This window comes from Lynx rufus, unplaced genomic scaffold, assembly GCF_022079265.1.
Source record: "Lynx rufus isolate CCGP_SWC_20201006 ecotype Redwood Valley unplaced genomic scaffold, mLynRuf1.p SCAF_19, whole genome shotgun sequence".
Classification (NCBI taxonomy): domain Eukaryota; kingdom Metazoa; phylum Chordata; class Mammalia; order Carnivora; family Felidae; genus Lynx; species Lynx rufus.
In genome coordinates, this window is record NW_025814833.1 from 25,426,614 (window position 1) to 25,441,382 (window position 14,769).

Consider the following 14,769-nt stretch of genomic DNA (forward strand, 5'->3'; position numbering starts at 1 on the left):
TCCCTCTCTCTCTCTGTCCCTCCCCTGCTCTCATGTGTGCATGCGCATGTGCACACACGCTCTTTCTCAAAAAACAAATAAACTTAAGTAAAAAAAGATTCAACCCCTATTAGTAGATATTTCACAATTTCAGTAGCATTTCCCCACCATTATTTGAATATTTAATTTGTCAAGTGTTGTGCTTTGATAACATGAACAGATTTCAGCAATGTCAGCACAAATCAATGGTGGTTAAAACTGCTGAATATGGGGCGCCTGGATGGCTCAGTTGGATAGGCGACCGACTTCGGCTCAGGTCATGATCTTGCAGTTTGTGAGTTTGAGCCCCGCATCGGGCTCTGTGCTGACAGCTCAGAGCCTGGAGCCTGCTTCAGATTCTGTGTCTCCCTCTTTCTGCCCCTCCCCTGCTCACACTCTGTGTCTCTCTGTCTCTCAATAATAAATAAATGTTAAAAAAAAAAAAAACTGCCAAATCTGCACCTTTAGAGATAGGGGCTAGGATATTCACACGTGCTGTTGACAGTGGAATGTAGGGTAGGATGCAGATGGGTGTGAGAAAGTTCAGGGAGGATGTTGAAATGCACCCCTGTTTTGTTAGTGTAACAGATTTGTTCATGTCCGCTAATTTCTCCTATATGTTGGGTGCATCATGGTGCTGATTACAGAGCTAACTTTTATGTTCCTTGTAGTAGTTCTTACTTTAGGTTTTCAGGTACAACTGTTACCAACACAGACATCCTTTTTTTTTTTTTTTTTACTTGATTTCTGGGTGTATTCTTGTTTATGAATGCACTGCTTCAAATGATTTAAAGAAGTAGATAGGGCATAAAAATTAACAATAAGCATTATTCTTTTAGCCCTGTACACATACACACACATAAACAGACACTCTGGTGGTATTTTTCACTCTGGGGAAACCCAGAGTGGATTGTTGAAAATATTAGTGGCCATTCTTTTAGAGTATTCTAGAATCTCCTCCCTATTCTTTGTATTTGCCAAGATTAAAATTCTTTGCTGTTGACACCATTGTGCCATCAGTATCGTTTTCTTGGGATCATAGAATGTTAAAGCCAGCAGGACCTAAGAGGTAATTTTCCTCAGTCCTAAGATTCTATTGGGTAACTCCTTGCAAATACAATTTGATTAAATCCGTTCAAAGTATAGATTTGATTAAAGAGAAAAATGTTGGAGGGAAATTATACCGCAGCCACTTTCTCATTAAGAATGAAAAGGTAAGTCTATGTAAAATTCCACTTTTTCAATCAGTGTTAATTTTCTGAAAGAACTCATGGTGTTAATAATTTAGTGCTGTGCTTACAAGCTTCAAACCTATTGATTTTAATTGGAGTTCCCCATCTAGAAGGAAGATAGGCAGCAAGCAAATCAATTTTGTGTTAATCCCGTGCATTTTAATAAGTGTGCTAAAGATTCACCGTAACATTATCTGTGATAGTTCGATATCCGATATGAGGTGTCTCTGCCTTAGATTCTATCCAAAGGTGTTTATTTCTGAAAGTACTAGAATGGCATCCTTTTATTTTACCTCCTGTATGGATAGCATAAAATAAGGCTCTCAGGGTCCATCACATTAAAATGTCCTGTATGTGGGTTTGATTAAATAATGGCCTGAATAAATTAGGATACCTGTTCTGTCATTTCTGTATTAGCGGAGTTGTTGTCTTCCTGTCATTGTATGGCCTCATCACCCTTTCCAAATGAATATTTTATAGTTAGAGCTTGTTATCAATCCCAGGCCATATTTATATAACATCCTGTCTAGTCAGTAATAATCCCTTTATTTTACCATTAATGCTTATGGTTAAACCTGATCCCTGATTGAATTGTGTATTTCTATATGTGTTTAGCCCAAGTAAATTAAAAGAAATGTACGGCAGACTGATACACAGACTGTTGCCCTTCGAGACCTTTAATCTTTGCATTAGAGTATGAAATTGCCCTGGACTCTCCAGGACACAAAGTAGTCATGTGGCTCTGGTTAATAGTGATTGCAGATGTGCTTCCAGAATCATAATTGCATGTATTACTGATATGCATCCTTGTATATATGGCTACTACCAACTCGCTTTTGGGTATAGCTCCGTATTACTTTAAGAACTGCTGTTTTACAACCTAAAAAACTCTCCAGTGGAAACAAAAAAATCTCAAAGGTGTCACTTTGGAAAGTTGTTATTATGTTAATCACATGTGAGAATAGGGATTGACTTAGAATTTCATACCTATTTTAATATCCTTCAGTTTATTGAATGTCATCTCTTTTGCACCAAAAGTCAGAAATCAAACTACAAATGAAAGGATAACTTCAAGGGGCACCTGGATGGCTCATTCATTTGGGCTCCGACTCTTGGTTTTGGCTCAGGTCATCCCGAGGTTGTGGGATTGAGCCCCACATTGGGCTCCTGCTTAGGACTCTCTCTCTCTCCCTCCCTCCCCCTCCCTCCCTCTCAAATAAAATAAATTAAAAAAGGAAAGGATAACCTCATGCCAAAGATTGCATCCAAAGATGGGCCCCAGGTAAACACCCTGCAAACATCCAAGGGCTGCAAACGGAGCCCCATCCTTAATGAGCTTATTCGTTAGAAAATGGAAAGATCATGGCAATGAAAGAGAATACAAAGATAATAAAATGTGTGCTGTAATGGAGGTTCAAGCAAAAAGCTGTGGGAGGGCAGGGGGTGAAGCAATTGATTCTGTTAGGTGATCAGGTTACCCTGGGGAGTTAGAAAGGTGTGTTTTTTGTTTGTTTGTTTGTTTGTTTGTTTGTTTGTTTGTTTTTTAAGAGATGTGGTATTTCCAGAGATGGGGAAGTCTTCGGGTGTTGACAGAGAAAACGGCATGACTCAAAGGCTCAAAAATAAGAAAGTAAAACTGTTCCCCGATGGAGCATTGCATTTAAGTTTGTATGTCTAAGGTACTATTCACTGAAGCAATTGTGTTTGGTACATGATAAGATACCCGTGAAATTTTCCCTCCGGGCACTTAGTTTTGGTGGTTGTGCTAGTTCTGTATATGGGCAAGTATCATTATGTTACTTTCTGAATTTACAATTAGAGGAAGACTAACAGAACCTTAGGTCCTATGCAATCTGAACTTCTGGTCCCCCTTCACTTCCTGGAGCAGTCACTCATATGTCCTGGGACATGGTCCCCTGTGACGGGTGAGAGGTCAGTCTGGACAGTAACTCACTCTGTCGCTCTTTACCCATCCTTAGTTCTTAAGCCTGCTTCATTATAGTGTCAGAGTTGGGACTTGAATGCAGTTTGCTAGTGATTCTGAATTCCTTACGGCAACAGTAGCATAGTAGGAACTTTTCATTTGAGCCACTGTACCATTACCACTATAAAATCAGCCATGTGGCTGGTGCCAATTCATCCCCTGACTTAATGACTCCTTCAAAACTAGAGTTTGGCAACTGCTATTGATACGAGGAGGAGGAGAACAAAGTGACTCGGCTTCTAATACCTCACACATTCACGGTGTCAAAACAGTAAGGGATTGAGAGATCATTGGGCCCACCTCTTTCCCTCATTTTACAGATGGTGAAGCCGACATTTAATCGCTGAGTTCTTGTCATTTCCGGGATAAGCAAAATTAAGGCAATTTTGTCTGACCTCTCTGCTTTCTTTACCTCTGTACTACTTCTAAGAAACCAGACCTCCTTCTTCCTTTGGAGTGGCTGGAAGGTCAGAAAGAAGTGAGCTAAATGATGCAATGGAATTTGCATCCAGCATTTATTGTGATGATAGCCTTGACTTTTGGTTTATTGAGAGAAGAATGTGATTGTTTGCAGGATGTTTCCTTCCCCTGCCCCATGGCTATAATTAAAGGTTTCAGGGAACTTCAAATCCCAGAAAGTTAGTCAAAACGACACAATTAGTTATTTCCTTTAATTTAAGAGGTCTGCAATCCAAAGATGATTTACCTGGCTGGACAAAATAGTGTGACATTTCTAATTTCAATTAAAATAACAGGAATTTAAAGATCTCTATAGGAAATAGAGCTAATAAAAGCACTGCCTGTTAGGAGTCTGTTTCTGAAGGATTTCTAAGAGTGGGGGGAGGTTATAGTTGAATTTCATCTCGTTCTTTCTGCATTTCATTTTTCTTTAGAAAAAAATGTGATATGTGGTAAAGTGACAATAGAATCAAAGAGATGTCTCTTTCTTCTTTACTCAATTGTAAATTGAACTGTCTTACCAACATGTGTAAAGAACCACATTCTTCATGTCCCAGAATGTGTCCTGCTTACGTCATTGTTCTTTCCCTCAGCCCTGAGCTTGGGTACAGAGGAGAAAGCACATTAGGGGGGCAGAGGAAGCTCTTTTATCCTCTCTTGAGTAGGAGGAATTCAGATGAAGGAGTATTTTCAATTATTCTTTTGTTCTTAAAGGTGAAGTAGACTCAAAATTGTTCAGCACGAGAAACTCCTCAAACTGCTATGTTATTCACGCTGCAACGTCAAAACCTTTCGTACTGGGTGCCCAGGTGGCTCAGTCAGTTAAGCGTCCAACTTCAGCTTAGGTCGTAATCTCATGGTTCATGGGTTCAAGCCCTGTATCAGGCTTTGCACTGTCGGTGTGGAGCCTGCTTGGGATTCTCTTTTTCCCCCTCTCTCTCCCCCTCCCCTGCTCTCTCTCTATCTCAAATAAATAAATAAACTTAAAAAGGAAAACCTTTCATAATAATTCTAATGAAGTTATCCTTTGCTAGAATATTTTCTAAGTATTTTTGCTAATGAGGTACATTTAAAAATAGGAATAATAAACTAAAGGAAAAATGAAAAAGTGCTTATAGACATAATTTTATTTCTGCCTTATGAACACATTTTTCTTGTTGCTATGCACAGAATTGCTAGAAGTTTAAATTGTTGCTTAAGAGCACAAAATAATACTGTATGAGACCTTTGACTTTATCCTTTGCCAGTAAGATCAGGGCTGCCTCATCCATCTCAAAAATGCCTTTTAAGTGGTGAGCAAACACAGGGACTCCACTGTGAGTTGATAGAATGCTGTCTGATGACCACGAGGAAGACCAGGGTTGTTGTAACTATACTTTTGACTACAGTTCATTTATTTCATTGCATGTACGTAAAACCTGGCAATTTGACACCTGCTGTATGTTGCAAAAGCAAATTCTAATAACTTCTGAGAGAGATACAAAAATGTGAGTGTGCCATAAAAGTAGGCAAACTAGGAACATTTTCTTTATGCACCTAGATAAATATTTTGAGCTCTCAAGCATGGAAATACAAACTCAGATGACTGACCACGTAAAGAAGATTGACCTCAAGCCCAACTCTCCATGTTTAATTTGAAACATGTACAGACATACCAGTTTTTACCTTAGTTCTTATTCTGTCACAGACAAAATATAGTGCAGCTCAATATTTTACTTCAGAAATAGAAATCTCAGAGGTCTCCTAAGAACTCCATAAATTTTTATCAGATACTCGTAATATGAACCTGAGGTTGTACAAAGTGGAAGAATACTCTGCCAACATCATGTTCTCCAAAAGTTTAGAAAAAAATATGAGTTTGTTTTATTCTTATTATTAAAATAATCTGAGTTTTCACATGGTCATGTGAACAATTCTATGCCCATATAAAATCTAGAACAAAAGTATTATTTTTATTCTTGGACAATTTCATCAATTTGAGGATCTTTTCAAATGAACAGAATGGAAAACATTAGTATTAAGGGTTACGGAAGTGTGATAAAGCTGGAATTGGAGCGCTTGACTTCCGGACATTGGATCTGATGGGTATCATGGTTTGGAATACCATCGCTACCTTGCCTCCCACACTCCAGAGGGTAGTGCATTCCAGTTTAGTTATTGGCATGAAAAAACAATGGGCCAAATATAGTAACCTTGCCAGAAAGTCAAAATTACATACAGGTCACTCCTCTGTAGAATTGTAGTATAAAACATTTGGTAATCATGCATATCTACAGGGATCAATCAATAGCATAGTGATTCCAAAATTGTAAGAAATCCTATCATTTGGAGAAGAGGAACATTCTGTTTTAAGTTTTTCAAATTCTTTTAAGTTTAAAATTTTTCAGATTCTTTAAGCGTAAGGATATTACTAAGTACACATTGGACAGTTCCGTGATCTGTTCATGATGGAAAATAATTTTGGTTTTATAGCCAAAGGATAAAATTTAAGTTACAAATTAATCCAAGCTGTAGTGAAAGCATCTTAGACTTAAGAGTCAGAAGACCTGGGTTCAAGTTTGAGCTTTGCCACCAGTTAACTACCTTATATCCTTGAACAATTTATAATCTCTGTAGGCTACAGGATTTTTTCCTCTATAAAAATTGATTTTGGATCAGATATTTGCTAAGTTCCCATCCATCTCAAAGATCCTATCATTCTTTTAATTTCAGGATTTGTTTCCCTTCTTAACCTCTCCCTACCTCTGCCATCATTTTGACATAAATGGCCTTAAATTTCATAGCTTCCATATGATGGTATTAGCCTGGGACCCGGTGGGCATACAATAAATGCTTGTTACTGATGGTGGTGATAAGGAGTTGGTCTAAATGACCTATACATTTCCTTCCAGCTGTAAAAGCCTGTGACTGTTACAGTTCTGTCAAGGGAGAAGTCAGCTGTGCTTGGATCATGTATAGCACTTTAAAAAGGTGGATAGTGTCTGGGCACCTGGGTGGCTCAGTTGGTTAAGCATCCAACTCTTGTTTTTGGCTCAGGTCATGATCTCGCATTTTAGTGGTTTGGAGCCCCTTATCCAGCTCTGCGCTGACAGTACAGAACCTGTTTGGGATTCTCTTTCTCTCCCTCTCTCTGCCCCTCCCCCACTCGCGCTACCTCTGTCTCTCTCAAAATAAATAAATAAAGTTAAAAATAAAAAGATAGTGTCCGGTGGTCTTGAACACAACCAGTGCTGAGAGATAGATGGCTGTTGACTTTAAATCTTTATTTTTTTTCTGGCAGTATGTCGATTAGGACACGCTCAACAAACTTTTAAAGAAGTGGTTATAGGGCAATTGAAACAATCTTAACATAGGCAGTCATAATAGAACTAATTGCAGGTGAGGCTGGTGGAGCCCCTAGAAAATGACTTCTATGCATTCTATTTGTTAGATGGCAGGTAATAATATAGACATGGACGTGATCCAGAAAAGCATTCCTCTCTAGCTTGGGAGAAGTGGGTGCATCTCTAGTCCTAAGTATATTGTTGGGTTACAGTTTTTAGTTATTCTCTGTAACTGTCTGGGCATCCTCAGTTCACAGCAGGTCACTCCTGGTGTTACCACTTGAGACTATGAAAAGAGTAAGAGGCCTTCCTTTCTAAGCCTGATATCATTAGCACATTCTTTGCTCATCATTTCCTGTTTACCCCTCTTCATCAGTGAGTCACTGGTAGGCTTTGTAAAGTGCAAAAAGTATGTAGCCAAGAGCATTCATAGTATGGATTTTATTAAGGTAGGGAGGCAAGTGCAGAACCTAGCTTGAGGTCAGCTTTGCTCAGCCGGGTTCTTGCTTCTTGAGGGTTCTTTCACTTGCACTCGACCCTTCCTGGTCAAATTCTCTGAGAAATCTACCTCCTCTTCTTCCCTAAATCTATCGTTTTTACTCTCAGCTCCAGACTGGAAGTTTTACTTTACCTCAGATTCAAAGAAACTAGATTTTGTACCTTTGGTTCTTTACTACTTTTGGCTTTCCAGGTCCCCACCTCAAAGCCAATTCTAATTCTGTCTACAATTTTCTCGTTCCTCCTGATTTTGCCTAGTCCCAATGCCCCTGATGGGGTTCAGGATATGCTATCCCAAAATATAGCACCTTGGCATGTTGAATATGTTAAGGTAAAGGAGTTTGAGAAAGTAGCAGAAGCAAGAAGGTCACTCTGACTGATTCTGCCCCTTCCCGTCCTCCTTGCCCTCCTTCCCTGAAGCAGGTCATAAGATCCTCATGTGAGAGGTGTTCTCATGGTACCAGAAAGAAAGGAGCATCCTTATCTTTAAAGACAACAGGATGCCAAGAAGAATCTGAACAAACTGGCCTTGCTAAGTCTCCCCCGTTCACCACATTTCTTTGTCCTGTCACATCTTTCCACAATTTCTCACTCTTTGTCAAACCTAGCATCAAAATACATTAGTTTAACCATTTCTTTGAGTCTTCATTTCCTTATGGAGGCTCTGGTGTCATGTAAAACTGACATTAAGTAAATGTATATGCTTTTCTTCTGTTAGTCTTTGTGAGTTTAATTTTCAGACCCAGCCAGGGACCCTAAGAGGTTCGAGGGAAACCTTTTTCCCTCTCCACCACCACCTTCCCACAATTTGTACCCATTTTCTAGTAGCTAAACTTTAACTCTTTGCCAATGTTGACTGGTAACTCAAAACCATCATCAATTAGATCTGAACCTATTATGTACCCTATTAACACATAGACTATTGTGTTAAAAAACGTTCAAGGATATTTATACAAAGAGTATGAGCCATTGCACTCTGGGCTATCCTACCTCTGTTTTGTGGCGCCTCCTGGAGTCCTGGCCTCTTGAGTAGTGAAGGAATAAACTGAAGTAATTACAAACAAAAGGGGGGGTATGGGTTACATTGTGTGTGTTTTTGTAAATATTACTTTTCTGGTCTTATTTGAGGGTAGGTACTAATTTTAGAGATGTGTCCTTAGAAGTATTGCAGACTTAATTTTTTAAATATAGCTATGCATATACAAATACCAAAGTCCCTTTGGTTTTATTTTAATCTCCTAAGTTGTCCACTTTCAGTGTGCACAGTTAGAAGAGAGCCACAGTCTTACCGAGGAAAAATAGGGGTGACAAGTTCCCTATAATCAAGGATACAAATTTCAGATGTCTGCTCAGTGGTTCCCAATGCTGATGTCAAGTCTGGTGCCAAAATGACTACATAGGAAGTAGTTTGGAGTACTTTAAAACAAGAACTTATTGCTGGGCCCTAATTTCAGAGATCCTGAATCAGTAGTTTGGGGATGAGGCCTAGGTATCTGCATTTTAAAAGTTGTACTGGTGTAACTGGGTGGCTTAGTCACTTAGACGTCTGACTCTTGGTTCCGGCTCAGGTCATGATCTCTTTGTGAGTTTGAGCCCCATGTCAGGCTCCCAGCTGACAGTGTGGAGGCTGCTTGGGATTCTCGTCTCACTCTCTCTCTGCCCCTCCCCTCCTTGCGCTCCTTCTTTCTCTCTCTCTCAAAATAAATAAACAAAATAATAATGTTTAGCCAGGAGTGAAGACTCCTTAGAGAACCCTTATGAGTCCTTCCAGCCCCCTGATTCTGTGAGTTAAGTATGCAGGAAGCCTTCTTCCCTCTGCCCCTGACTTGCCACAGTAAGATATCCCTTTTAGACATCCTAAGAGTATTCCCATAGTGAAAGGTTGTTGCTGGTTATTGTTTTATTAGTAATGATAACTTCTGTCTAAGACTTAAGTTTGTAATAGTGTAACTACAGCTGAAGAGTTCAAATCCAAGCAAAGGACAAGTACAGAATGTCAAGGAATAATGTAAATGTCCTGAGGTGCACCTGTGAAATTCCCATTTGCATGGACCTGTTTTTGTGGGGCATGTAGAAATCAACTACCATTAGTTTTAAATCAATGTGAAGTTAATGTAGCCATTCCTCCCATTTGCTGCTACATAACTTAGAACTCCATCCTGCACTACAGCTTTGAGAAGGCAATGCAAATACAGATATAGTAGTAAACTGAGATTTTGCAGTAGAGGTAGGAAGAGTAGGAGATTTTAATATTCTTTGGAAATTCTTAATATAATATTAATTTTCTTTTTCTTTAATATCTTAATATTCTTACGATTTGATTTGGATGCAGAGGGAGTTGACTTGACTTGACTTTCTTAGAGACTCTGAAGAAGAGTGGTGTGAATGAGCAGGCCAATCAGCTTCTTCATATAGATCTTTTTTTTTTTAAATATATGAAATTTATTGTCAAGTTGGTTTCCATACAACACCCAGTGCTCATCCCAACAGGTGCCCTCCTCAATACCCATCACCTACCCTCCCCTACCTCCCACCCCCCATCAGCCCTCAGTTTGTTCTCAGTTTTTAAGAGTCTCTTATGCTTTGGTTCTCTCCCACTCTAACCTCTTTTTTTTTTTCTTCCCCTCCCCCATGGGTTTCTGTTAAGTTTCTCAGGATCCACATAAGAGTGAACACATATTGTATCTGTCTTTCTCTGTATGGCTTATTTCACTTAGCATAACACTCTCCAGTTCCATCCACGTTGCTACAAAGGGCCATATTTCATTCTTTGTCATTGCCACGTAGTACTCCATTGTGTATACATACAGATCGTTTTCTATTGCATTACTTGCGATGTTTACCATTTATTTGCTTGACTTTGCCCTTGCACGAAAAACAGAAAGGAAACCTATCTTAATAAAGATTTGGTATACTTTGGTTTAAGAAGCTGGTGAGATGGGGAAGGGAAAGAGAGTACTTGGGTATTATCAATCCAAGATTCAGGAATTGGTAAACAGGGCAGGGATCTTTATCCTTCAGGTAGACAGGGAGGTGAGATTATTATACTCGTGAAGAGTTGTACAAACATTGTAAATGATGGAACTTTCTCTTTTTGTTTCTCCAACATGGTATTCCTGGATTTATGATGGGAAGCTATTCATGAGCTAGGATTCACTTCAGAGCTTTTTTAAAATTCAAAATGTGACTTGATTTTTAAATCTTTGTTTACATACTTTCAGGAACTCATTTTATTATAGGACAGCCATGTTCTCCCTGGAGTTGATTGTTTCAGTCAAATCCTTTTAAAACGTGAATTAAGGAGATTAGGATTTAATCTTTGTTGCTTACAAGAACAAAATCTTGTTATAAAGTTAAAGGAATACACTTGCTAGTCCAGAATGTATTATCAGGGAGTGCACACTGTGTATTTGTTTAGTCAGTGGTATACTTACAACTTCAGATTTGTATTGTAGCTATATCAGAAAAATGGAAAGATTTATTACTTTTCTTTTTCCAAATCCACTGAATTTAGGAACTTACTGAGAGGTAAACCTATCACAAAGCTTTGGTGAATATTTCTGCCACAAAGTACTGGAAAGACCAGAACCATCACCACAAGTAGAAAGAGGTAACTTGTGGGTTAGCTGCTAAATAACATTAATCACAACGAAGTACAATGTCTTGCTAAGGGAACACCAGGGAAATCAATAATGATGGTGATACTCAAGTTTTAGAGAAGGTATATAACAAAATGTAAGCATTAAGACCCATTTGCAGCCTCCTGGAAATCTAAGTTATTTTTACAAGCCCATATGGAAGCTCAAGATATATTTGTTCTATGTGGGTATTAGAGATGGGAGGGGATAACAAGTAGCTTGCAAATATCAAAGAGACTACTACATGGAAAGTGCATCTCTTAGGAATGGAAAAAATCCAATCGAGGAGAATGGGGAAGCTTATAAATTAAGCAGGTCATATACAAACTGAATTTTGGACAGGTTGAAAAAAGAAAAGTTGGTGACATTCTGTAAAAGTAGGCATAAGCTTTTAGGTTACTCAAAGGCAGGCAGTTTAATGGGATCATAGTGGGTCTGTTTGATGACAGTGCCACAAAGAACTGGATGAGAAACAAAAGTAAACTTTGATGATCTTGTTGTCTAATAAAAGAAGATCTAAGGGATCATGCTAACTCTGAAATTGTTTCCTGAAATTGTTGAATAGGTAAAATTGTAGTAAATGAAGAGATAATCTAGGTCCAATTGACAGATTAAATACATGTAGCTCACCAGAACTAGATAGCATCCTTTTATATTTTGACGCATTTAAGTGTAAATTAATAACCTGCCTATTTGGGGGAGGTTTGGAAATACTGTGTTTCTACTGGATCAGGAGTATATATTCGGCAATGTGAGTTTAAATAATGATATAAATATTGTCTTGTTGGAGGAAAATTTGGATTAAAAATTGTATAAGATGAAGGATATTTCTGAATCAGGAAAGGACAGTGAATTTATGAGCAGAAGTCATACCGAGGCATTTGTAACCTAAAATACCTATGCTTGATTCCAGATTTTATTGTAGCAAAATGTTGATTTCTGGATTCCTACTGTGGGATGAGTTGCAAAAGTTCAACGTATTACCATTTCCAAACGAGCACCAGCATTTATGATCAAGGCAGAGAAGAAGCTTATTTCAACCATCAATGAAAACATTACATACAGATAGGATCCCAAGCAAAGAAAAAAAAAAAAAAAACTTGTAGATTCTTGAGCCTTTTGCATTCTGTGTTGTTTACATGGTGGTTTAGGAGTACAGGTGGAATAATTGGAATATCAGAGAGAGGAAGAGTTAAGAGGTAATATTTTGCTGCCAGAATGTTAGAATTTTAAACAATTTATCTACTTTATAGCTCAGGTTAAGTGTTCTGTCACCATCGCTACCCTTGCATTAATGTGCAGACCCTGCCTAGTCCATTGCTTCATCCTAAAAAGTGCCTGGCCCCATATTTCTGAAGTATAATTAACATACAGTGTCATGTTAGTTTCAAGCATACAAGGTAATGATTCATACATTAGTGCTCGCCACAATAAATGTAAACATCTGTCACCAAACAATGTTATTGTAATATTGTTGACTGTATTCCCTATGCTATACTTTTTATCTCTGTGACTTATTTATTTTATAATTGGAAGTTTGTACCTTTTAATCCCCTTTATCTATTTCAATCTGCCCCCCACCCTTTCTTTGGCAACCATCAGTTCTCTGTATTTAAGAGTCGGTTTTTTTGTTTGTTTTGGTTTTTTAGATTACACATACAAGTGAAGTCACATGGTATTTGTCTTTCTCTGTCTGGCTTATTCCACTTAGCATAATACCCTCTAGTTTCATCCATGTTGTCACAAATGGCAAGATCTTAGTCTTTTTGATGGCTGAGTAATATTCTATCATATATATATGTGTATGTGTGTGTATATATATGTGTTTGTGTGTGTGTGTGTGTGTGTGTGTGTGTGTGTGTGTGTATACCATATCTTCTTTATCCATTCATCTATCAATGAACACTTGGGTTGCTTCCATATTTTGGCTATTGTAAATAATGCTGCAATAAACATAGGGGTACATCTATCTTTTTGAATTAATGCTTTCATTTTCTTTGGCTAAATACCTAGTAGTGGTATCACTGGATCATATGATATTTCTATTTTTAATTTTTTTGAGGAACCTCCATACCGTTTTCCACAGTAGCTGCACTAATGTACATTCCCACCAACAGTGCATGCAGGTTCCTTTTTCTCCACATCCTTGCCAACACTTGTTATTTTTTGTCAGCCATTCTGACAGGTGTAAGGTGATACCTCATTTTGTTTTTCATTCACATTTCCTTGGTGATTAGTGATGTTGAGCATCTTTTCATGTGTCTGTTGCCCATCTGTATGCCTTTAGAAAAATGTCTGTTCAGGTCTTTTGCCCATTTAAAAATCAGATTATTTGTTTATTTGTTGTTGAGTTGTATAAGTTTTTAAATATATTTTAGATATTAACCTCTTATTGGGTGTATCGTTTGCAAATATCTTCTATTTAGTAGGTTGCCTTTTTGTTTTGTTGATGGTTTCCTTTGCCGTGCAAAAGCTTTTTATTTTTGCGTAGTCCCAATAGTTTATTTTTGCTTTTGTTTCCCTTGCCTGAGGAAATCTATCTAGAAAAAAAAATATTGCTAAGGCCAATGTCAAAGTAAAGAGTACCTGGCCCTTTGACAGGCATCAGAGATAACATTTTGCTGCATGGGATTGTTTTGTGGTAACAGGATCAGCTAAGCCCAGTTAGTGTGGGTGATCTGGTAGAATATGGACTATTTGGCTGTTTGGGATTATAATTGCCCTAACAAAGCACATGTGGAGAGTCAAGGGAGTTTATATGCTTTTAAAAATGTGTTATTGTCTTATGTGATTTATTTTCCTTCATTTCAAAAAATTTGATGCAAAACATTTGTGTTTTCTTTCTTTCTCTTTCCTGCCCCCACCCCCTTAGAATAACATAGCTGATCCAGAAGAACTGTTCACAAAGTTAGAACGCATCGGGAAAGGCTCCTTTGGAGAAGTTTTCAAAGGAATTGATAACCGTACCCAGCAAGTGGTTGCTATTAAAATCATAGACCTCGAGGAAGCCGAAGATGAAATTGAAGACATTCAGCAAGAAATAACTGTTTTGAGTCAGTGTGACAGCTCATATGTAACAAAATACTATGGATCATATTTAAAGGTAATGTGTGTGTTGTATTATTTAAGTCATAAGGTATTTTCATTATAAGTTTTTCTTTCTTTTTTTTAATTCTGTTTTTTGAAAGGCAGTGTCTTAAATTAGGATTTGGCAGTCTTTGGGCTCCAGGCAGAATCCAGCTCCATTTATAGTGCCAAATAGACTGTTTTTAGATTTAGCAGCTGTGTCCTGAATGCATCCCAGTGCTCAGCTGCACCGTTATTCCACACCTGAACTTTGGGTCAATGGAGGAGCAGTAATACAGCTGGTCCTTGAGACACATCCTTTGTCAGGAAAGAGCTTTCCCCCTGGGCTTTCACACATTATTCTCAATGGTCCAGTCTGTCTCAACCTCAGAATTGATGGAATATGTAAGTATGTCATTTATTACATTGAGTTGTGGTTATTTACACATCTTTCTCTCCTTCCAGATTATGAGCTCCTTGATGGCAGGGAGTTTAGTTCAACCAGTCTTGGTTTTCACATTTAGCATAAGACATGGAACATCTCAAGCACA

General features: G+C 38.1%; 1 protein-coding gene across 2 annotated transcripts in view; it reads left to right on the top strand.

Moving 5' to 3' along the window:
- Positions 1-14,769, top strand: part of STK26 (serine/threonine kinase 26) — a 54,462-nt gene that overhangs the window by 17,272 nt on the left and 22,421 nt on the right. For both annotated transcript variants that reach the window (XM_047081952.1, XM_047081951.1), the window contains exon 3: positions 14,025-14,255. In XM_047081952.1, coding sequence (XP_046937908.1) covers positions 14,025-14,255 — 231 coding nt within the window. The remainder of the gene's footprint in view (positions 1-14,024; positions 14,256-14,769) is intronic.